Below are 25592 nucleotides of genomic sequence, written 5' to 3'. Positions count from 1 at the left end.
CAAACATACGCAGCACACATAATGACAACAATTATGCAATCTCACTCAAGGGCCTTCATACCAAAGTATAACTTGTAATAGATTCATATGTTTTCTGAAGAAAGTTTCCAGTCTAAATCTCACCTTCATGACACAGAGTTGCTTTATGAAGTTACCAGAACCATTGCTTTGTTGTGACATAACAATGGTTGTTAGCACATTGCTATGTGGTTGCTAGTATTGCGTTTGATTGCTACAGTATTGCTATGATGTAGGTTGTTGCTATGCGCCTGCTTATGACGTTCATTGACATGACGTGCATCCTGTCAATTCAATGCAATTTAATGTTTTTGGGGGTTTTTTTCCATTTGCTTGGAAAAGTAATGATATGCTTATCCTAAGCAATCCACACAATTTGAGGTATCATTTATGCCAGTAGCACAAACAAGTTAGACACTGACGTTTAATACTTTGTGTCAGAGTTTGCAAACACCACTGCATAAGAAATAACAGAATAAGAACAAACAGTCTATTGACACAGGAGCCCAGTTTACAGGGTCAGTCACCCCACTGCAGAGGCGTTGACCCTTAGGTTTGCCATGGGAAACACAACAACATGTGATCTGAACTCATATTCCTGACACAGCTTTCTGACAGGACAGTGTGTGGGTACTTCTGAATCACTGCAGGCAACTTCCTGTTCTGTATGACTAAGTCAGAGAAGGTTATTGAAGGCAAGATATTATCATATAATGCTAATGTACTGTAATTCAGTCGTCTTACGAAAATATTCTCATTTTGGTAAAATGATTTCTCACTCTCTCAAGCCTACACAAAGACACTTACATGGATGCAATAACCCTTGTTTTGCTGTTTATCAAATGTAACAACAGGTAACTATTACACATTTGTCTAGAATAGACCAGTTTGTACAAAAGCACAATACTCACTTGTATACCCTCTATTGTATGTAGGAAAACAGAAACCTAACAGGCTTATAACAACAGCAGATGTTAGTGTTAAATAAAAAGGAAGGTTTAAGTGTACACTCACCACATTTACTAGAAAAACCCAGATAGGTATATAAACCCATGCACATGAACATCCACTCTGAGAGCGAGAGAGAGGTTTCGCTTCCTACAAGTCCAAATTTGGCAAGAAGTCGCTGAAACCTCCAGGAATTCACCAAATGCTGAACTTTGTGGCTTTAGAGTCGTTCTGGAGATATGACCGACTGTCAGGAGGTCACCACCACATAGTCACATGGCAGTGCTTAAACACTCCCTCCCACTTTTCTCTCTCCCTCCCTTTATTTACATTACACAAAGTGCGCTGGTGTAGCTCACTGAAGTCAGTAGCTCGGAAAGAGTGACCGGATATGTCACTGAGGCTGAGGTTTCTGGCCAATCAGCTTTAGGATTTCCTGCAATGCTTGTATTTATCATCTTTTTCTAGTTTTTCACACAGGTGTTTTGTGGTAACTGTCTTTGGTGGTCATAAAAAGCAATGCCCCTCTCTCTCTGTTGCTCTGGTGTGTAGTATTTTCCACCCCTAATATGGGTAGTTTCCTGTATTTTGTATGGAGCAAACAAAAGATTAAAGGGGAAAGGAGCTGTACTGTGGCAGCTGTACCCATAGGAAGGCAAAATCATAAGTGAGATTTCTTTAATGTGTTAACTGTTTCTCCTAGATGAAATGAGATCAAACAAGAACCAGCTTTTAATATTTTTTTTCGATTTAGCAAAACACCCCAGTAATCTCACGTTTAAAAATAAATCACAGATTGTGTTCATATTCTGCAAAATTAATAAGGCTGCATCACCAAATTTGAGTTTTCATATTTGTAAGATATACATCTGAGACAAAACATGCTTAAAGGGATGGTTAATTTTGTCATTATTCACGCACCTTCATGTCATTCCAAACCTGTATGAGCTTTTTTCTTATGCTGAACATAAAAGAAGATATTCTGAAGAATGCTGGTCATCAAAGAGTTGATGGTCCCCACTGACTTCCTACTATGGATGTTAGTGGGGACCAACAGCTGTTTTGTTTTTTTCTTCCTTCTAGATCAGTAAGTGATGAAAATACATATTTTACACTGCTACATGGAAATAACAGAAAAAGCAGGTGAACAATTCTACCATCTACTGGAACGGATGGCAATGGTGGCCACTTTTTTAGCTGATAGCATGCTTTAATAGAAATTTAAGAACAATATACAGTCATGAATTGAATTCCTTAACCAAAATATTCATTAAATTATATCCTTTTGTGTTCCATTGAAGAAAGAAGGTCAAACATGTTTTGCAATGGCATGAGAAGATATAAATGACAGCTACCTAAAAACAAATTCTAGTTTCACTATCAAGACTAAGTGCTAGATGACATCACATTTCCACAGTCATTTCAAAAGTGTTGATGATATACTTCACGGTTATGTGTTGCTACAACTGTTCAAACATACACACTATTAGTTATTAGGCTACTTCATATAAGTAAATAGTCTAGTTGCTTTAGCTGGGTTTGTACTGTTTCTAGTTGCCAAGTGGCTTGAAACCTGCAATTGCATAATTGTAAATTCCATAAACCTCCTCTGAACGAAAGCTGCCAGCTATACTATAGAGATCTGAGAAACCACATAGCGATGCACTAAAACTAGCTTTACTTCTGTTTTACTTTCATACTGGTCAGGAAGTTGGCTTAATTTAGCCCAATCTGGCATCTGCTGCCTACGTGTAATGACAAACCTATAGTGCTGTTTTATTCTGGGAATGCTGCTATAACATCTGCTCATAAAATTGTCGTCTTGCATCTCACATCTTCCTTTTCCCCATTCCTCCCACTCCTCCCACCCACTCTCTCTCTCACACACATGTAGGAGTGAGGGAGGTAGGGTTGCTTAGTGACAGTTGCCGTGAGACCACCGTGGGAGGTGAGGCAGTCATTAGAAAGAGTGTTGCTATAGATACGGAGCACTAATACAGTAACCGTGGGTGTTATAAGTTGCAGGTTGTAAGATTGTAAGACTTTGAATGTTACAACAGAGGTATAATATATACAATTTCTTAAACGTAAAGGTTCTTTATTGGTATCTATGGTTCAGTGAAGAACCTTTAACATTCATGGAACCATAAAACGGTGGAAAAATGTTCTTTTAAGAACAGTTTACTTAAAGGCACTGGAGAACCAAAAATGGCTCTTCTATTACATCATTACAAAAATCCCCTTTTGCAAACTTTATTTTTAAGAGTGTATTCAAATATATTTAGACATAAAGATGGAATATCGCCTTCATCAATATTCAAATATAGCTACATCACGCGGAAACCATAATTGCCATTTTTAGGTTGACTTTAACTATAAGGATAAATTTAACTTTAAACTTGTTTATTATGTTCACTGTGGTTCGTGAAGTCATGTTCAATGATCTCTTTTTATCTGTACTAAGTTTAAAATCATTATTTATAACCAAGAAGTTATATATTTGCACAGCAACAATTTTCTATATTTATTTATTTTTAAATGCAGTAGTGTTGCCAGATCTCATTATAAAAACATGTATTTTGATAATATAAACTAAATCACATAATGTATTGAAAAATTCCAATATTTTATATATATATATTGGTGTAGGAGAGGGACAGAGGACAAATGGCATCATGTCTTGATCAGTAGGTGGGCCAAGCACTAGCACTGACCCAAATAATATGTGACTATATTGTATAAATAATCCCCAAACACACATCCCACTACAGCCACATTTAGAAACAACTTCAAGAAAAAAAACAGCCCAAAGTCTCTTATAATGAGAGGACATGGCAACACCGGTAGTTAGGCAAGTTTGATGTTTTTATGCCTATTAAAGTTACTTAATCACCCAGATCGACAGTACAAGGTGGAATAGATGACTTACTTTTACAACCGGTGAATTTTTTATGTTTCTTCTTCTCAAAAAGTGTAGTATTCTTCATTTTCTTTATCAAGCTCATATTTGCATTTTCTAGTGAAGAACGAAACAGTGGAACACTGGAAGAGCAGCCGCTTGGCATTGAATTAAGCCACATGGTTAATGATTTTTATTTTATTATTTGCTTTTATGATATTGCAAACGTCAGCTTACTGACCCACAAGCATTTAACAATATTCTGGTATGTTCTGTAGTTGAATAATCAATATCAGTGCTTTGCTAAGAATGGTTAAGTCAATATGGCATACTAATGCATGCTATTTTTCTCCAGTGTTATAAGAGATTTATATTTTTTCTTGCTTTCAGTTTAGGAGGAAGCAGTTCGGTGTTTGTTAAACACACAGGAATGTGTAGTAACTTGCTGAGCAGGTTGCATCAGAAACATAATACGTCCAATTAAACTTTTATAAGAACTAAATGCTCAGCATATTTCGCTCTGCAAATACACTCAGATCCACCAGAGCCAGTTTATATTCAGCGGCCCCAAGAGGTACTTCAACACTTAAATCAAATATTAAAAAATGCCCAACTAAGTGTCATTCATGCAAATAAAGACAGCTTAAAGACATTTCAAACCAAACGTTTAAGGGGATAGTTGACTCAAAAAAAAAAATTCTGTCACCAAAAGAAGATGTTTTGAAGAATGTGTGTAAGAGTTGATGCTGTGCTCCCATCGACTTCTATAAAGAAAATACCATGAAAGTCAATGGCACCCAGCAGCATTTTGGTTACCAACATTCTTCAAAATATCTTCTTCTTTGTGCTCAACAGAAGACAGAAAAATAAACAGAACAACAGATTTTTAACTTTTCTTTTAACAAAAAAGTCTGTAAAAACTATAAAACTAATAACCTGTTCAAAATGAAGTTAAGTATTTGGGCATTTTTATATTGTGAAACTATAAGAGAAAATGTCTTATTTAATTGATTTGCAGATGACATTTGGTTTGATAAGAAAATACTTTTTGAGGCCAGTTTTGTGTTGTGTAGCAAAATACCTAGAAAACGAAAACAACATTACATTAAATGCAATGATTTTACTAATCAAATTGGCTTCATAAATACACTTTGTAACAACATTCAAACATGACCTTTGAGATATTATCTGTCATATTAGTTGAGCAGCAGGTCAGCTCTGCTGTGAAACGTGAAAGGCATCCCTTCTGATAATGAGCTGTAATTGCTGTGTAATTAGGTGAAACTGTGAGCTGTGATCCGCATTCATTGTCTTCAAACACCTTGACATAATTAGTCTCTGATTAAATTCTATTGGGTGGGAAGACACCTTTTTACAGCGCTATACTTCAGCACTCAGTACAACATGCTAAAACATCGGAAATATTTCAATAATGTGCTGCGTGGACAGCTACTGAAAGGTGCACATGCCACAAATTTGCATGGGAAGCATATTTTTAAACAACTTTTTTTCTTGACGCACGAAATGCTGCATATACTAAACATTTCATAATAATGGAAACAGAGGTTGTCTTTAGCTAGCACAAATGGTTAAAGCTAATTGGACTCACCTTAACAAAAGCATTCGTAATAAAGATTCATTTTAAAGTTAGTTTCAAATTCTTCATTTAAAGAGGCAGTGCAGAAGAATCGAGGAACTCTCATTAGACGCTTAAATCTAAGGGTTTAAAAAAGTAATGAACAAGGGACTATTACAGTCCATTAAGCAGGATGACATGACATGACCTGAAGACAGTTCTGCAGTGGCTTCAGGACAAGTGACTGGATGTCCTCAAGAGGCCCAATCAAACACAGAAAAGTCCCAAAAAGACCTTCCGAAAAGTCCGAAAAATAGGAGAATCTGACCAAATACAACTTCTTCAAGTCCACCAAAGAAGGTTCTAGAAAGGATTGAATACAATGATGCACATTTACTTTTCTTTTCTTTAAAAAACACGTTTTATCTTTTCGGTGTAATACAAAAAAAGTCTGTAACAAAGTGTGGGAAAACTGACAGCGAGTGAATAATTTCTGATAGCTCTGTAGCTTCACAGAGTCAAAAGGCATGTGATGAAAGAATGATTACAGAAAATCAGCGAGTTATTGAGGCAAGCAGCTGTCAAGACCAGCTTAAAAAGAGGATCAAATTGAGTCCTTTTAAAGTCACAGATTTCAGATTCTAGAGCCAGCATTTAATCAGTGCTATACAGACACGCTAATCCGTGTTGTCCACGAGGATGAAAAGCTGTTTAAAACAGCACACACACACAAACAGAGCAGAGTGGGTAAACGCAGAGAAGTGTTTCAGCTGCCGTTCCAATACTTTCACTACTGACTGACGCATCCTAGAATTACAGAGGCTGTGATTACTTTCTTTTTCCTTTCCTTTTTTAAATGACCCACAGGATGGCTCCAGATGAAGCATTTCAAGGTTATTTGTCACGTATATATTAGTGAAATAATTATCCATATCGGTTATTTGTCCCACAATGCAAAAATGTATTAACTATCAATTTAGAACATATGCATGCCTAATAACATGTAATGTAATAGCCTCTCAAGAAATGAAATTCGTTATTTCTGAATTAAACAGAATAGTATAGCAGGTTAACAGAATATTAGAGTTTTTTATGTAAAATATACCAAAAATGCAAACACAAAGAAACAACAGAAAACTGCTTTCATCGTGGGAGAAATCTGCAGGATGGTAAAAACTGTAAAAGTGTTAAAACTATGATAAACTGAGCATGTAATACAGTCTTGTGATTAATTTAGCAAATTATGATTAAATTAGCAAATTAGTTCAAATTAAATTAAATATTTAAGAAACTGAAATGCAAGGTGTGTGGAACTTTATACAGATTTATAATGATTTCAAATTATATTAAATTCAAATGTAATTTTTAAAAAAAAATTAAATTAAGACTTTTACCACAGGGACAAAAACTATTAAAAACTGTTAAAAACATTTAAAATATAATCTTTGTGTTTCACGCTCAAACAGGTTTGGAATAACATGAGGTTGAGCAAATTATGATTTTTTTTTAAATTTATTTTGGGATAAACTTTCTGTTTAAGAAAGGCATTCCTTTAGATAAAAACAGATCCCTTTCATCAGATACGGTCATACCTCTACTTGACAAGGCAAAATAAAGTGAAACTACTAAAAATGAAACGAACCAGCCAAGTGCATCTGAACACAACCACCACGAGCTGAGCCTGCAAGCAATCCCACAATCCATTTGACCAGAGCTACACCTGAGGGTCTGCGGATTAATAAAGCGCTTACCTCCTCTCTTTTCCAGCATTCACTCTATTCTGTCAGACAGGTCCCATACTGCTGATTATTCCTCATCCATCCTCAAAGCTCATATACTCTCTTTCCCTCCCTCTCCTTGTATCCCCCACGCACACACACACACACACACACACACACACACACACACACACACAGCTCAGGGTCTCAAAGGAGCTCCTGCCATCTCTTCACGACACAGACAAACACACACAAAAAAAAAACACTTTCACTTGTCTCTCAGAGCTCTACCTGAATCGTGTTCAGCTGTTCTTTAGCTGCTGGTTATAACGAGCAGTCAGTAAACACATTCAAATCACCTGCATTATATGGCAGGAAATAATGGTCCTAAAAATAAAAAGACCAAAGTGCAAATATGAACACAGCATTTTCTCTTTTTTTTCATAACACCATTCTCACACACACAAAACACAAAAACACAGTAACGCTGACACTCGTGTTTTACACTTAAACTGTATATATTTGCCTAGAGCACTTACTTGAACTTCAGACTTTTACTAATATGTTTAATGCTTCTTATAAACTTTTTACATTGATGTCAACAGTTCGCAAACTACTTTGTGTGATCGACATTGAGGGCAGTTTTGTATATGACAAACATAAGAACACTTACCGTGTTGCTTGTAGAGACAGTCAGTCATTCACACTGATCCTGTGTGACACAACCGCACCCTCACAAACACACACACACACACACACACACACACACACACACACACACACACACTCTGCAAAGTTGAATGACTACATTTCTGACAGTCTTTTGACAGCTCGAGCGTAGGGAACACAATGTGTATAAATATAGCTTCCTGACGCACATGTGGTGATTAGTGCTGCAATATTAACAGAGACAGGAGGGAGAAGAGAGAAGGGTTTCATTTCATACATGCATTCCTGAACAGCGTGTGTGTGTGATCAAAAGGGGGTGGGGCAAAGTTCATGAGCTCCAGGAACAAAGCTGGTGAGATACTCACATAAACACAGAGTTTTCAGTCATCACGTTTATTCGTATCTACAGCATGTGTGAGCTTCATTTCAATAATAGCACCGTTTTCATTCTTCAAATACAAGTGAGCTATGTTTGATAGCGTGCTGCGGTCCCTTTAAATATCATATATGCATTATATATGTCATTAAAATGTCAACTGGATATACATTTGTGCCATTCTCAGGAAACGCTGCCATTCAGTCACTAAAATTTAAGGTAAGGTCCATTGTCTGTTTTTAATAGTGTGGCAAAGTAAGTTACTTTCAAAACAAGCAGCTTTCTGAGCAACTTACCAGGTAAAACGGCAACATTGTTTTGAAAAATGTTTCTAAAATGCTGACATGTCCAGTTTTCTTGTTATGAATGTAACATTATTTTAGGATTACAAAAACGTTTCTTACAATATTCTACTGTTTTTGTTTTTAGCCAAAATGTAGCATTATTCGTTTATATATATATATATATATATATATATATATATATATATATATATATATATATATATATATATATATATATATATATATATATGTATATTCTAAAACATTTTTCTGTCAACATTATAACGCAGTGCATAAATCATATACTAAATAAGTCATAAAACAATCCATAAAAGATTATTATATATATATATTTTTATCCGAGTATCAGCTCATTAAATGTTACCTATTGAAATAAAAGTGTCATGTCATTTTCTGTTCAAGTGTTGTGAAATTTTCCTCAATCTTTTTTTTTCTTCTTTTTTTCATTTTCAGGCAAAAATGTCAGCGTGTCCTGATAATGATCGACTTTATTCATAGTGGCACATTCAGCTTTAATATATGCCTCCTACAAGAGAAAACAACAAGAGTAAACATTAATTATGAACAATGGGTTAACACAGTGCACACAAAATCAGCAAAGCACAGTGACATTTGGGATACCACTCAATTACAAAAAAAAGGTTCTCAATGACAGAGATTAACCGATATTAAAATGTCAGCATAAAATGGAAGGAACAACCAGCAAGTACACTGATATTTTATTTTAATATTATATTATAGGATAGTCTCTCTGTGCAGTGTTCATTCAAACATAAAGCAGCTTTATTTCAGAGGAACATTATCGACTGTGCCTGATATTTCTGTACATATAGAAATACTGTCACTGTCTCCAAATCGAATGCAGCATTCATTTGATATAAGATGTTTTCCAATTACTTAACAGAAAGAAATGCAACAGCAGTTAAGTAAAGTAAGCTATTCAACATGCAATTACAAAACTGTACCAAAAGTCCTCCCTTCACAGAGTTCAAGCAACTACTGTACATTGCAACAAGCATCTCGTGCTGATTGGCTGCAGGTTAGCGTGAGGAGGGGCTACTGCACCCGGAGGCGGTGCAACAGAACTGATGGACAGAATCACTCTCGCCCTCCTCCTTCTCCTCTTCCTCACTATCGATGAGGGGCAAGAGGGCCAGAGAGTTGATAGAGAGATACAGCGACAGAAAGTCAGAAAAACAGGGATGAAAACACATAAAGAGAACAGACATGAGAGAACACACACTACATTATTCAGCTTAATTTTATCTAGCTGTAGTGAACTAAAGGAAAGTGCTGCACCATTCAAAGTGCTGCAGACAAACTGCTTTGATCAAATATGTCCTCTAGATGGCAGACTCAACACATTCAACTAGTTCACTAAATCACTACTTCATGCATCATCTGTACTGGAGCGCTGCAAAACTTTTAGCCTAATTGGGAAATCTATAAATATATTGTCTGTATATGTATAAACACCCAATTGTGTGCTACTGTTTAGTGGAAGTGCTTAAACAGAAGTCAGTGCAAGCACCACTTTTTAATTTAATGCGAATGAAAATTAGTTTATTGAGTATGTTATATTGTCTTTATCTACTTGGTCACATCTGTTTCACAACCCATGTTGCTGTGCTGTTGCTTTTTTTTTTTTTTTTTTTTTGTCAATTGAAAATAATTACATAAACACATCTTTAATGTGTCATTTTCATTAAAGCTAAAGTATGCAATTTATGTAACATTATCAAACAGGTTTCCTGAATACTCTAATTGTAATTAGTCAGCAGACAAATAGCCCCGCCCTCAACTCACACCATTGGTTGAGCTGTTGCTGGGCTGACCTGATTCTCCAGTAATTCTCATGTAAGATCAAGTTTTTATGCACTTGTTTTTTTTTTTTTTTTTAAGAAACTAACCAACAAAAGGCTGCATTTATTTGTCTGCATTTCAGGATAAGGCATACTTTTTAATTATAAACGTCACAATCAATAATCAATACAATCAAATCAATGGGTCTCATGTAAACATATGAATTAAATTAAATTAAATTTTTGATTCCTGAAATAAAATTCTTAATAAATTCTTAATTTAAAAAATGATACGTAAATACACACACATATATATATATATATATATATATATATATATATATATATATATATATATATATATATATTAGTGCTGTCAAATTATTAATTGTGATTAATCACATCCAAATTTACATATGTATGTGTTACGTTTATATATTATGTATATATAAATAATCATATGTAAACATATACAGTATATATGTATGTATGCACACACATTTTTTTCTTTTTCTCCCAAATTAGTTGCCAACACAATATTTCTACTAAACTAACAAAAAAAACAAACAAAAACCTCAGTCCCACTTTATATTGTGTCCCTAATACCTGTGTACTTAAATAGGAAGTAGATGTGTCCATAGTTTGTAACCACAGTGTAAGCACACACTGGTACACAGTATCTACAGCTCTAATGTTTATGTAACTACACACATGTGACAACCCACTGACTGTATGTGTAAGTACAAATATGTAACAGGACTAACAGACTTATCGGTAAAGAAAGTGTTACACTTTATATTAAGTAGACAACTCCTATGGATTTACCATCTAATTAATGTAATGTTACACATCAGCGACCACCAAGTTAGGCTTTACATATAAATTGTGGTCCGGAGAGATGCACTTTTTATGAAGTGGACACCAAAACACAGTGGTGCACCAAATCCACATCCAACACCTCCCACTTTACACATCCCTAAACCTACCCCTCTACACCCCCTGGATCAAACTGCTCCAATTATACGTACTGTTGTTACCAAATGTAGTTATATAATTAAAGCACTCATTGAAGTGGAAAAAGTGTTGTTACCAGTGTCCTGTTACACGTTTGTACGTAACACATTATGAGGGTTATTACATGCGTGTAGTTACAGAAATACTAGAGCTGTAGATATTATGTACCAGTGTGTACGTACACATCTAGTTACTATGTAAGTACACAGGTATTAGGGACACTTATAAAATGGGACTCGTTAGCACATGACTGGGAGCAGGAGACGGTTTTTAATAGCAGCTGTTGTTATTTTTTTAAACACACTTGAAAACACTTTCATGTAAAGGTTCCTCAGAATGACTTTACACAAAGTCCCCTTGTTTCTTGAATGAGGCAGACTGATCAGACTTTAGTTCAATTTATCACACGGTTTTCTCATTCGCATCAAATTAAACAGCGCAAACCTTTGAGTGAATCCCACTCAGAATGATACTAAATTAAATTAAAGAACGAAACGTAACATCAGAGTGAAGAAAATCAGAAAGTGAGGGAATCAGTCCTAGTCTCAAGTAATGAGGTTGCTTTTATTTTGGGAGGCGTTCTGCCAGCAGACGTGCGCACGAGGCTTTAAATGGCACAGTTAAGCAAAAGAGGATAGAGAGCGACAGATCAAGTTCACACACTCTGTGTCTGTCTCTTCTTTTACTCTCTCTCTCAATCATGGCTGTTCTGTGAGGCTTAAACGGAGCCAGCCATGTTTGATCCCGCGTGTACACAGACTTAGCGAGACGCTGGAGGAAGACAGAGACGGAATGAGGGACGCTGGTGGACAAGGACACAGAAATAAAGGAAGAACGGATGAGGTGAAAGTTGTAGCAACTGCATATGACAGGCATCCGTCAAACCGTGAGGCATTAATTGGTACCTCTCACTTCCTCAAGCGTCCGTCTGACAAGCCTCATCTAGCATCTTCTCTGACAGCGCTAAAGTGATCACTTCCTCCTCCGCAGTCCCTGAAGTGTCCTTCTCTTAGCGCTTCACCGCGAGGGCAAGAGGAAGGACGCGGCACACACAAAACGTGACACACCAGGTGAGGGCAGCCTTTCGGATGAGTGCAACAGGTCAAAGGTCAAAGGGTGAGGGGCAGAGTGGAGTGTTTGGTAAACTGCTGGTGAATCAGCAGACCACAAGACGTCGGAAAGCATTACACCATGTCCTAACATCCTATGTCAAGATGAGTTAAAGCAACAAGTGATAAATCATGTCTCTTCCGTGTAAGCTCTGCTGATTCCATACACTACCAGTTAAAATGTTAAAATGATCAAAACACTAAATGCATTTGTAATGCTTTCTATTGTAAATAAATGCTATTTTTAGCTTTTATTCATCAGAGGATCCTAAAAAATATAATGGTTTCCACAAAAATAGCAGCAAAGCACCATATTAGAATGATTTCTGCAGGATGTGACACTGAAGACTGGAATAATAATAAAAATTCAGCTTTTAAATTGTATGTGACCATAAACCAAGTCACTGGTGTATATTTGTAGCAATAGCCATACATTACAGTTCTTATGTCAAAATTATTGACTTTTCTTTTATGCAAAAAATCACCATATTCATTTTCCATGAATATATTTTGTAAAATTCCTACAGTAAATATATCAAAACTTAATTTCCGTTTAGTGATATACATTGCTAAGAATTTAATTTGGACAACTTTAAAGGTGATTTTCTCAATTAATTAGATTTTTTTAACCCTCATATTCCAGATTTTCAAATAGTTGTGTTTTACCCAAAAAACATACATCAGTGGATTGTATTATCTAGCTTTTAGATGATGTATACATTTCAGTTAAAAAAGACCATTATGATTGGTTTTGTGGTCCAGGTTCACATATTACAATAAACTTGTTTTGTCTTGGTAAGCATAAGAAACATTTAAAAACATATATATAAATATAAAATCTTACCAACCTCAAACTTTTGAACATTATTGTATATTTAGGATTTTATAAGTCACAGCACAGCTGTACAGCTGTCTATTCAACAACAGCACTCTTGATTTTGTGAGACTGTAAATACTAAAAAAATATGTATAAATAACTACTGGGCCTGCAGGAAAAAATATATGTTTGAGTACTGCAGTTTCTGAAAAAAATACAAAGCTGTCAATGGAGTGGTCCCTTAGGTACAAAATGCACATGGTCCACATCTTTGTAGAGTTTACATAGTACCTTTTGAAAAGTGACAGCTTTGTACTTTTTCTGAAAAAGTGGAATATGCTCAGACTGGAGGTGTTTTCCTTTGAGGACAGAATACTTGATGGACACTTGTTGTATCACACATGGTGTAAAGCAGTGTTCACAATCACAGCATACTGCAGCAAAATGTGTACATTATAATGCGACCTGTGGATTTGTGGCTTATCTTTTTTCACTTTTATTTATAGGACATTAGAGTGCAGACAATAGTGGTAGGAGAGGAGAAGTGGGATCAGGATCTGAACCAGCTCAGACTCAAACATGGGCCATTGAGAGCCAACAGCTCTCCCATTGGTAGTTTCTGCATTGCGTTGCTGCAGTCGCTGCTGCTAATGTTGCTGGAAATTACTGTCATTTTGAATGAATGGCTTCAGGTCACGTTGTCACTGCAAACGGCTGTGATTGTGAACGGCTCTTCAGGGTGATGTGGGGATCTGAAGAGCGGAAATGGGCTGAAGTGGCATAAAGGAAGGCTGTGGGGGCAGACACTAAGGGAACCGGAGGATTTTGGCTCTGTCGGCCCTCAGCTGGCCCTTACCTGGCCCGCTCTGAGCACCTGCTGGAGGCCGGCTCGGGTCTGCCCAGCCTGGAAGGGCAGCAGAACTGATGGTGACTGCGGCTTTTAGCTGGCTGATGGGAACTGAAGGTGGAAGCTGAGGAGAGATGAGTGATTGTGGAGCAGCTGGAGGATGAGTGTAGTCTGACACCTCTGAGAGAGACAGAGAAAGACACAGAAAAGGATGGACGAGTGGAGAGCAAATAAAGGGACAGAGAAAGAGGCAGATAAGCAGACAATAGCAGAAACATACAAACAAGCAAAAGCAGTTCATACAATGCAGAACAAGCTGTAATGAGATGTTAAACGTTAATGTTAAAAAGTGATGTGAGATCAACTTAAAAATGAGTGTAAGCAGCAATTACTATTACACACACTGAAAAAAGAAAATCATTTGGACCAACTTTTTCAAGCATAACGTATAATCAATGTATAGTCATTTTTTTTATTTTTTAATCAAAGATGCCAGTGTTCTTGCAAGTCTGCCAGCATTCATTATTTTGGCCCAATATGTGTCTGATAACCTAACAATGGCTGATATTAAAAATCTATTAAATCTGAAACTGACTAAACAAATAAATGTGAATTTGTGCAACATTTTAAATGTACATTATCAAAAAGTATGATTTAATAGTGTTTTCGAAGTATTAATGTGACTTACATTACATTTTAAATTGTGGAAAATATAAAAATAGACTTTAGACATGCTTAATATACAATATAGACTAACTATTCAATGATAACTGATACGGAAACATTATATTGTGATCTCTAGTGTGATATAAGTTTGTCTAGTTTTGTTTTAAAATAAGAATAAGAATATTAGTCTGGGTTTAAGAGAGCTATTCAAATGTCATACTTTGCAGTAATGGTCATGCTGCTGTAAAGTAAAAAGCAGCATTGTTTGATGTGAATGAGAAATAGAGCGAGAGAAAGATGGAGAGAGAGGACTCTTGAGCTCAGAAAGGGACCTAAAGACTGCTACCACCCCGGTGGCTTACATAAACCAGTACAGTGACTGAAATCTTCACATTGTGTCAGTCTGCTCATTATGCGTATGGTATTTTCCCCCCTTGATGCCTTTATTCGGTCCTTTTCATACTGTATGCACTCATGGTATTTGCTATTCAGCTGACATTCAAAGGCGGCCCACATGCAGTTTAAGCGCTTCTGTCTGCTTCCACAGCAAACGGCCACTTACAAGTTCAGCTTGGGAAGATTTCCAGTCTCACACTGCAGCATCTCCAAGAAGAATGAAGAATCAGTGAAGTGGTCTTTACTGAAACACTACATGCTCTTCCATAAAAGCAGCTGTGCAGCATGAGTCACTCCATCTGTAGCACGTTAGCATTTAGCTCTAAACCACAGCAATCAAACCCTTTCATTTTACCATGGCAACAACATCATGTGATACAAATGTATGTTTTCTTCAAGGCTGTAAAATATGCAGTGTCTCCCTCAATTTTAATCAAACTAAAATTCATCCTGTGTTTTTTAACTAAGCAAATGTGACACGTGCAGGCGAAATGAGACAGAACGAGCAGGTTTTCAGATGATATAAAAAAAGCTAGTTAAAATCACCTAAGCAAAGTGGCATGTTTTCCTCAAAGTGTGTTTTGTATTTATATACAAGTTCAGCTGTAAAAACAGAAATATTCGTAAAATAAATAGTTTAATTAAAAATACTATTTTTTTTATCAACAATAAAAAATGAAAATCTTATATTGTAAATCAAGAATGACAGAACATTTTAATTAAAGGGGCATTTTTTTTCTAAAGCATTTTTTGCTTCTAGGTATATAATATGTATTATCAATTATAATTGTCCTAGTCTGTTTTTATAGAAATCTACCTTTTGTTATACTATAATTGCGAAAACGTAAGGATCCACATCAAAATATATTTGCATTGTTAAAACATAATTTCTATTTCAAAAAAACTTTCTATTCCATTCTTTATATTGTACAATCCTGAAAAAATGTGTAAAAGTGTAACACAAAAAAAAAGCAAACCATGTGAAACTAGTGTATTCATTAGTAGCAGAATCCAGCAACACACTGTCAACACACTTTGACACTTTTACTTTAATTGGTCTGGAATGAATCTATTTACTACAGCCTTAAACAATGTGGGGAAAATATTTTCACAATATTTGTCTGTTTAGTCCCTCTAAACAAGGTCAAAAAGAGAAAGAACGCGAATGCCGCAATCATGAGGTAAAAACGACTGTGAATTAATAAAAAGCTAATAAATAGCTCCTGAAATGTTACATAACATATACCGTAATGTTTCAGTTTCATGGTGATAATACACCGGCTCAGGAACGAAAAGTGAATCATTATAAATCTTAACAGCTTGGTTCATGAATATTAATTAGGAAACGTAACGTTCGCTTAGCCCTTGTTGAGGCAGGTAAGTGGGCGCTAGATATAGTAAATTACCACTTGCATGAGGCTTCAGCTTGGTTGGTTTATGTGGCTGGATGCAATTTTTTTCATTGCACTACGACGTAAAGTAACTAAAAAGCACAGAAAGTGTTTGCTTTAAAGTCACCACAGTGTTTATAACGTACAGTATATATGCAAATCATGTGGACTGTCGCTGCAGATCGTTATAGACGCGGGATTAAACAGCATCTTACCTCAGTAAATGTTTTGTGACAGAGACTGAATTAAAGGCAGCGAGAGAGACAGTCAGTCCCCGGAGCTAGAGCTCCCAGTGGGAAGATTACGCAACACCAACAGTAAGAGCTTTTCAACAGAGCCACATTTATTACCCCCACGCCACAGCCTGCACCTATCCGCTAAAGCACGAGTAATAGCCTCACCTGAGGGGTCTCGCTTTCCATCTCACACACATTCATGCGCCAAGTCATTGCTTTTGCAAAGCTAAAAGATAAAGCTCGATTTCCATCTCGTTCCTGCCACACTTAACTGTAATTAAAGAAAGACTCAATCCTCTCTATTTATACTCTCCACTTCCCTCATACCTCCGTTTATCTTTTTCCATCCCTCAATCTTTCTAGCGCTTTACCGCCTGCTTTTACTTTGGCACGCCGTAGGGTCAGGAAATTGCTCTCGTAGTGAGAGAGAGAGAGAGAGAGAGAGAAAAGAGAGGCTGTCTTAAAACCTAGTGAGCTGCCTAGCTAGTCAGCATTTGCATCGCTGAAACATCAGAGTATTGAGTTTGAACTCGTATTGAACTCAAAATCCTACTTATATATATATATATATATATATATATATATATATATATATATATATATATATATAACATTTTACATAAATGTCACAACTCAAAACCTAGCGAGCTGCAAACCAAAAGATAACATTTGGGCATCATAAGCACATTTGAGCACACGATTTTAATGTAACTCAACTCATTTAAACTCGATCTTAAGTTACCTATACATGCACATAATTTTTTTTTGCAGATGCATTTGAACATTTGATTTGAATTTCCAGACTGAACGTAGACAGCATTTTTTGGCATCATAACCATGTCTGAAAGTTTGATTTGAACATTCAAACTAAAAATTAGAGAGCCAAGTGAGCAACCTTAGTGAGCAAAACTACACATTTAACTGATTGAACTTTAACTCAACACCTGATAAGCGGCCTAGACTGATACTAATGGAGTATTTCATTGTTTAAATCAAGCACTTCAACTCAAAAGCGTATAAGCTGCCTACGCTGACAGAATTTTAGAAATCTGGTCATACTTGAAACTCTAAATGTAAGAAGTTGCCTACTTAGCAAACCTACTTTGGGCACATAAAACTGTTAAATCATTTAAACTAAACGTTCAAACTCAAAACCTAATAAGCTGTGAGATAGCAGTATTTTGAGTACTTTAGGTCCATCCTGTCTAGATGGCATCTTATGCATCAAAAACATGATTATACATTTGATTGTAATATCCCAAATTCAAAAGCTAGTGAGTTTCCTACTTAGACAGCATTTTTGGGTAGCATTGTATACCTTAAATGTTCCAATTGAATATTTAAATCTATAGTGTGCTGCCTAATTAAACAGGATTTTAGGGTACTTATGAAATGTTTAGTTGTTTAAATCAAGTATTTAAGCTCAAAATTAAATGAGATGCCTACCTAGATGATAGCATGATATATTTGATTCTAGTAGTCGAAACTACAAACGTAGTAATCAATTTTAGGCATTGAAGGCATGTTTTAACATTCAGCTTGTACATTTAATCTCAAAATCTAGTGAGCAGTTTACACTACTGTTTTAGGAAGCATAGGCATGTTTAATTAAATATTTAAACTAGTGAGCTGCCTAGTTAGACAGCATTTTTAGGCATGATTGACATATCAGGTTATCTGATTTGAATTCAAAATCTAGTAAGCTGCCTACATGGACAGCATTTTTAATACATGTTTGAACATTTACATTTGTGATGTCGAAACTTTGTAAGCTGCTTATCAAAAGATAACATTTGGGCATCATAAACACATTCAAGCATTTGATTTATTTTTTTTAACTCAAAATCTGGTGAGCTGTCTACATAGACATCTTTTTTTCCCCATCACAGACATGTTTGAACATTTGCTTGGAAGTCCAGGCTAAAAACAACTGTGAACTGACTACAGAAGATAACATTATAATGGTGTTTTAAACAAACTGAAAAAATAGTGAGCGTCTGACTAGTCAACAGGTTAGGTTAGGAGAGCATTTAAATGTTTATATCGAGCGTTATACACCCAAAATAGTGATATATCTACATAGAGACAATTTATAACATCAAGCATCATATTTGATTTTAATAGTTTAAAAAGTTGTAGATATCAGTGAAACATTCAAATGAAAAAAGTAAGCAAAATGAGCTGCCAACATACCCAGCATTTTAGGCATCATTAGCATTCAATTTGAACATCTGTACTCAAAACCTAGGGAGCTGCCAATGAAAACAGCATTTTTGGATATTGTAGAAGCATATTTAAACTCAAAACCTACTGATCTGTCTACAGAGAATTTTCAGGCATTTTCAGGTGCATACTCTACTGTTCAGCCCATAAAACTCAAAATCTATCGAGCTGCCTTCCTACGCGGCGATTTCTGGGCATTGTAGATATTTCGCGATTCAAAAAACATTCAGACTTAAAACCAAGCGAGCTGCCAACCAAGACTTTTTTTTTTTTGTGCCATCGTAGACTTGTTCAAATGCCGAAATTGAATATTTAAACTCGAAGAACTGCCAGCCTAGACAGCATTTTTTAAAACTAAACCATCTGAACCAAAACAAAAATGCTGTCTAGGCAGGCAGCGCACTAGCTTTTGAGACGCAGCCAGAGAGCGAGCGAGCGAGGAGGGAGAGACAGGCGTCCAGGGATGAGCAGCAGGATAACTGGAGAAACACCTACACAGCGACCGGTGGATCCAGCGTTTGAGGAGACCACGGGATGGAAGTTTGGAAGCTCACAGGAAGACACAGAGGTGGCTGAAGGACAGAACCAGGACTTCACACAGAGGAGGAGAGGAGAGTGGGAGGAGAAAGACAGAAAATACAATAAAAAAAGTGTGCAAAAGGCTCACTATGGGGGTGGTTGAGGGCAGGGAAAGAGAGGGAAGAGGATATATTTCTCCTGACTCGTAAAACGATAGATGTTTAAAGATCAGTGTCAACGTGTGGGAGCATCTGTGCTTATTAGAGAGCAAAATAAGAGCGAGAGGAGGAGAACAAAAATAACTGGCGAGAAAAACAAAGGAAATGAAGAACGAGAGAAATGAGAACGAGTGTTATTGCGCTTGAAACGGAGAGAGCCAGCATACGGTCCTCCCGTCTCATATACACCACAATAACATACACAAACATGCATATATCAGCTTCGAAAAATATCGAGCGTCCCTTTAAATTAAATATCGTTAGAGCCGTTTCAATGCAATCCAGAGCAAGCTGTGCATTAATATTTCAAGAAAATATAGCATACTCTTATTGAGCCGCTGAAACACTCCCACATAAATGACCCCTCCAATCAGTTTGGTAAAGTTTATGTAATGTGTTTTTACAGTAAAAGCTCTTCTGGGTTCTGTAATAAAGCCAGCGTTTGAGCAGATGTATTAAAGGGGTGACACATCCTTGTTTTCCAGCAGCGGTGTGCCCGCTCCAGCTGACTCAATCCTTCTTTCAAAACAGAGAAATACATTCCTGAAACGTCCTTGATGTTATCAGCTAAGCTGTGCTGTTACAACGCTCCAGATTTTATGTTGAACTCGCATCTATCATGGGTAACAGAAATGCACTGGCAAGATAGATAACAAAACTCTTTTATCCTATAAAGCTGCCAGTTTGACAAAATGTTGTGCTGATCGTTATCAGAATTTATTTGACACACTGAGAGAGGAACAAACAGCTCTAAAGAATACTAGTTAGCAAAAGGAAAAGCCACAAAAACAAGTTTTCCGTTACACTATAGGTCAGCGCTTTGTTAGAATACTGATTGGATATACACGCAAAAAAAAAAAAAACATATATAAATAATATATAACCAACTGTCTGAACCCAATCTACCAATACTCTAATGATAGTTGGCTGAAATGAACTATCAAAAGAAAGTACAAGCATAAATAATGTATCTAAATAGAGAGATCTTAAGAATAAAGCCATTATATGCAGAATCTCTACAAACAAAAAAAATGCCTTTAACTTCCTATAACCTAAATCTTAAAGCATTGTGACTTTTTAATTTTAATGTTATAACCTCATTGTAATACATACATTTAAATATAAAGATTTGCATATATAAATGACACATTTTGATACAGAGATTTTAAGAATAAAGCTGTAACAGGTCAAGAATATTAGCTTTTTTTTTGGTATGGTACACAGTTTTTGTATCTTATCACATGCAATTTAGACTGCAAGCTCACATCTTAATCATCTTTTTTTTCTGTGGCGCTGTAGATTTAGCAGTGGCACAGGAAATAATTGCAGTGATATCCAGCATCAAAATATCTGATTAGTACAGCAAGCCAATAAAATGTCATTCTATTTTTACCATTGCCTATTTTACAACACTTGCATGACTTGCTGCAAAATTTTAATGAATCAGCTAACACTGGTACATAAATCTTCATATTCTGGGAAGGCATAAAAAAATAATCCTAAAACAATGACAATGATTTCATTTCAATATAGGGCATTTCTTTTTTTGCACATTTAGACCGAATTGAGTAAAGAGGATTTTTTTGTAAAAAAAAATGTAATGCTCTGCCTAAAATGGCACAGTTGTAGCTATTCCAGAAAAATAAATAAATAAATAAAAAAATAAATAAATAAATAAATATATATATATATATATATATATATATATATATATATATATATATATACACTTTTTTTTATTTATTTATTTTTTTAAATCAACAGAAGAAAAATCATAAGCAATCTAATGTTTTAGTAATAAAAAACTTCACATAAACTTCACATTTTAGCATGTGCATAGCAATGTAAAATACATGGTCCTGCTTTTATACATTTGATATTGATTAGATTTTAAAGAGCTGTGGCTCTGAATGCGAGGTTTCTGGCTGTGGCAGACTGTAAATGGTACTGCACTGGCATTGCTTCGGCCCGCGGTTACCAGGACACACTCCTGCTGCCTGGCAACCCAGCGGCTGTGCGTGTGTGTGGGTGTACCATGAGGAGTGCCAAGAGATGAATTCCAGTGTTCAGAGACCGAGATGAAGGATTATTACATTCTGACCGCCAGCACCTGCAACCTTTTCTCGTTTTGCAGTGTTTTTAGGAGTTCCACTTAAGCTCTGCCGTAATAACTAGTGGCACTATGGGACTGGTTCAGCAGTGGGATGTGCTCACATGATGAGATATAAACACTAGAAACCCAGTACACAAGCATTATACGTTACGTCGTGTCTGTTGAAAAATCACTCATTTAAACCCTTTCAAGGGCAAGACGGGCAAACTCCTAAAACCTAAATAAAAGAAACTCTCATTACCGAGATAGGTTGAAGTAGAAAGATTCTGCATGTTTTATTTGAAAATATGCTGAAAAGATTTCTGCAAAATCATTATGGAAGACATCAGTGCATCAAAGGGAATATTCTGAGACTGCTGTGAAATGTGATGGGGCTTCAGTATAAAAATCAGGTTGAGAACCACTATTGTAGAGGCTAAAGTTCATGCCTGGTAATTGGAGGGCTGCTGCTTTGCTGCTTGTAAGGAAGCCATGAGCTTTCACCATTACGCCCTCAACCCCAGACTGCTCCAGCTGGATCGCGGCAGTAATAAGTACACTATAAGCTGCTTTGAATAAAAGTGTCCTCTAATCACTACCTCAAAATCTTTGGCGGATGGTAACGCCGGGCTGCTTTAAAAATTGTATAATTAGCACCTGAAGAAATGACTGCTAATATTAATCATAAGATGACTTCCAGGAAAACTTGATATAAGCTACACTTTTCAGATAAGCAAAGGATTAGATGTGGAATAAAAATATGACATGACTCATTAAGGGAATATTATTTCACCTCATTAATGACTCACCTTTATGTTGGTCCAAACCCGGTGACTCTTTCTTTTATGGACACAAAAGGAGAAATTCTGTCTTTATATATTGTGAATGTGAACCCATGAGTATCTTTTGTTGCCGAATTATCTACTAACTTAGTTTATGACAGTGTTTTTGTCATAGGTGTCAGCCACATATTAGTAAAAAATAGTTACGACCTGCTTTCACAGAAGAAAGTCAGGCATGCGGTTTTAAATCAAACACGCTTGGAAGCAAATGTTGACCCAAAAAAGACCAAAGGAATAAAAACACGGTACTTTCACAAACAATCTTTGGTTAAACCAATTCACAGGAAGGAATAATTTGGCGGGTAACATCAAATGCCCCCTTTGACGCAAATAGCTATGGGTAATCATGCCTCATCAAAAACAAATGCTGTGTCACTTATTCAGAAAAAAAATCCCACACATTTTCCCCCACCAAGTCTTTTCCCCAAATCTACTGTTCTTCATATTACAGTCTCTCTCTCTCTCTCTCTCTCTCTCTCTCTCTCTCTCTTCTTCCTCCCACCCATGTTTCTTTCACTGTTGTGTTTCGCCCACCGAGTTGCTCTGAGCTCATACGGTTCCCTCGGCAACAGATCTCCTCCACTCAAGAGCCATGTTTATTAAAGAGACCCGAGAGAGTGCTAGTTATGGCTTATCACACATTACATATTCAATACCTCCTGAGGCTGGGGCACGTCATCAATCCAAACACACGCTGAATCCACTCGCAGTCGCTTCTGAGCTATCATTATCCCGATGTAAAATACGACGGAGTTTTCATATGAGACCGATGAATCAACTTCAAGAAATCAAATAAGAGCGCTGCATTTAATATTCAGCAGCTCTGAAAGAAGGGTTTCCCCAAATCACAGCACAACTGCTATAAGGGAGTATTAAGTGCGTAGTTAAACTATATTTGAAAGAAGATGGAAGACAACTGTTCCAAAATCCTCCAACCCCTGCTGGACACATGTATTATTAAATCTAACATGCAATCCTACTCGATTAGACCAGCTGCAAGAGCTAGTATAACATGAGAGATCATAGTCTGTTTTGTTCAGCATGACTGTCAATAATAAACAGAGCACATAAACTGCAGTTAGCAGCTTCTCAATACTATAATTGATCTAGTAGGAGGTTTTTGGTGAATTAAACCCTAAACTGACAATAAGTCAACATGCAAGGCCAAATAGGAATCTATTGTTTATCTGTATAAATTGAAGCATCCTGTTTTTCAGGGGTTCTGCTTCAATCTTATTTTGGCCCCATTGTAACCCTCCTTCTCTCCACATGGAGGGCTGTTTGAAGGTCGTTCACAACTAGTTATAATACAGCATAGGCATTTGCCTATTTTCCACAATAGCAATGTTTTGTCAGGCAATACTCTATTTTACTGTCTGCAATGGACTCTCAGTAAAGTAAACCCTCTGGGAGATTTCTGAGATGATAGTGATTTAATGTATATATATATATATATATATATATATATATATATATATATATATATATATATATATATATATATATTACTGCCCTAAGTCACTTGGACTAAGCTGTCACAGGACATATCATATGTGTTGGTTATTGATATATGTTTGACATAATTTTTTCATGATTTTTTTTCATGATTCTGTTTTTTCATTGACAATTTTTTCTTGATTTTTGCATCCTCACCTTGTCTGTACAACAAAGATATTTACTGTTAGCTGGTCTCACGACAGCAAAAAACAAACAAACAAACAAAAAAAGGTCAATCCTCGTCACACAATCGTCAGATGAGTGTGGACTGTACTTGTTGGACATAATATTGATGGAACCCTCAACTTCTCGTATAAAAGGATCTAACATAAAAAGTGTATATGTATAATGTATACATATAGTTAAACTTATAAAAGGAGCGGTTAAACGGTTGTAAGTTAACTTGAAGGTCTTTTGTTTTTTGTATTTTGCCAAATTATTTAATTTTAGATTTTAGTAATGTCCTTTAGAAGCTACAGAAGATACTTCATGTTCATAAGAAGTAAGTGAAAATAAGCATTGTTTACCCTAATCACTGAAAAGGTTTACACCCCTGTCTCTTGATGCATTATGTTTCCTTTTTGAGCATTATAATCAGTTTATAATTGATTGCGTGTTGTTAGCTTAAGCACTTGTGACTTCAATAAAAGTCTGATAATTTAATAACCGATTAATACAGAAAACCAAGCCACTCTAAGGAGCTCGTGTACATTTCCTTGCAACTGCAGATAAGGAGAATTTTCATTTCATGCCAAATTTGATACATACATGAACTCAAATGAAATGAGACCTACTGGAATGAAAGTAGCAGCTGTTGGAAATGAAAAATGTGTTTGCGTAATTTCCCTACATGCAGAGTGAAACAATCAATCAACCGGCATATGACAAAAACAGCTCATGGATTACAGAATGAGAAGACTGTATCATTATCATGCATTACTGCAATGCAGACCCATAGTCTACTGCATCTAGAAAAGTGATTACAGCAGTTGCTGGAGTCAGGAACTCTCATAACATTTTTTCAGAGAGAAAGCATGTCACGTTTATTAGGTGAGAGGTTGACATCGCATGTTGAAAATGATAGCTTTCGGCTCTATATAGGAATGGGTGGGAACGTCTTTTTCTCTGTCTATGTGACTGTATGTGTCTCTGTGTTCCTGCAGCGGCGAGAGAATCAGCCTCCTCAGCATGAACGACCTGCTGCAAACATTTCTCATTTATCACAGTTTGAACTGCTGTTTACAAAAAAACCCTTCCCTATATGTAAAAATATTTTTTTACCCATTTACTCACCCTGTATCGTTCTATACACAAATGATTTTCCTTTCTGTGTCACACAGGGGCAAGCGCTACAATAAAACTGCTGCTTTTAGTTTGCATCTTTTAAAGAGCAGTCCATAATTAGAATAAAGCT

General features: G+C 36.2%; 1 protein-coding gene across 6 annotated transcripts in view; it reads right to left on the bottom strand.

Annotated features, from left to right (window-relative positions):
- The window catches only part of iqsec2b (IQ motif and Sec7 domain ArfGEF 2b), a 57583-nt gene that overhangs the window by 14032 nt on the left and 17959 nt on the right, over positions 1-25592 (bottom strand). Inside the window, exon 1 of one of the 6 annotated variants that reach the window (XM_043246094.1) lies at positions 1033-1206. The exons of the other annotated variants lie outside the window; for them this stretch is intronic. Coding sequence (XP_043102029.1) covers positions 1033-1037 — 5 coding nt within the window. The 5' untranslated portion in view covers positions 1038-1206. Of the gene's footprint in view, positions 1-1032; positions 1207-25592 lie in introns of those variants that run through there. 6 annotated transcript variants of the gene reach the window in all.

This window comes from Puntigrus tetrazona, chromosome 8 (genome assembly GCF_018831695.1).
Source record: "Puntigrus tetrazona isolate hp1 chromosome 8, ASM1883169v1, whole genome shotgun sequence".
Taxonomy (NCBI): Eukaryota; Metazoa; Chordata; class Actinopteri; order Cypriniformes; family Cyprinidae; genus Puntigrus; species Puntigrus tetrazona.
This window is presented reverse-complemented; position numbering and strand designations above follow the sequence as displayed.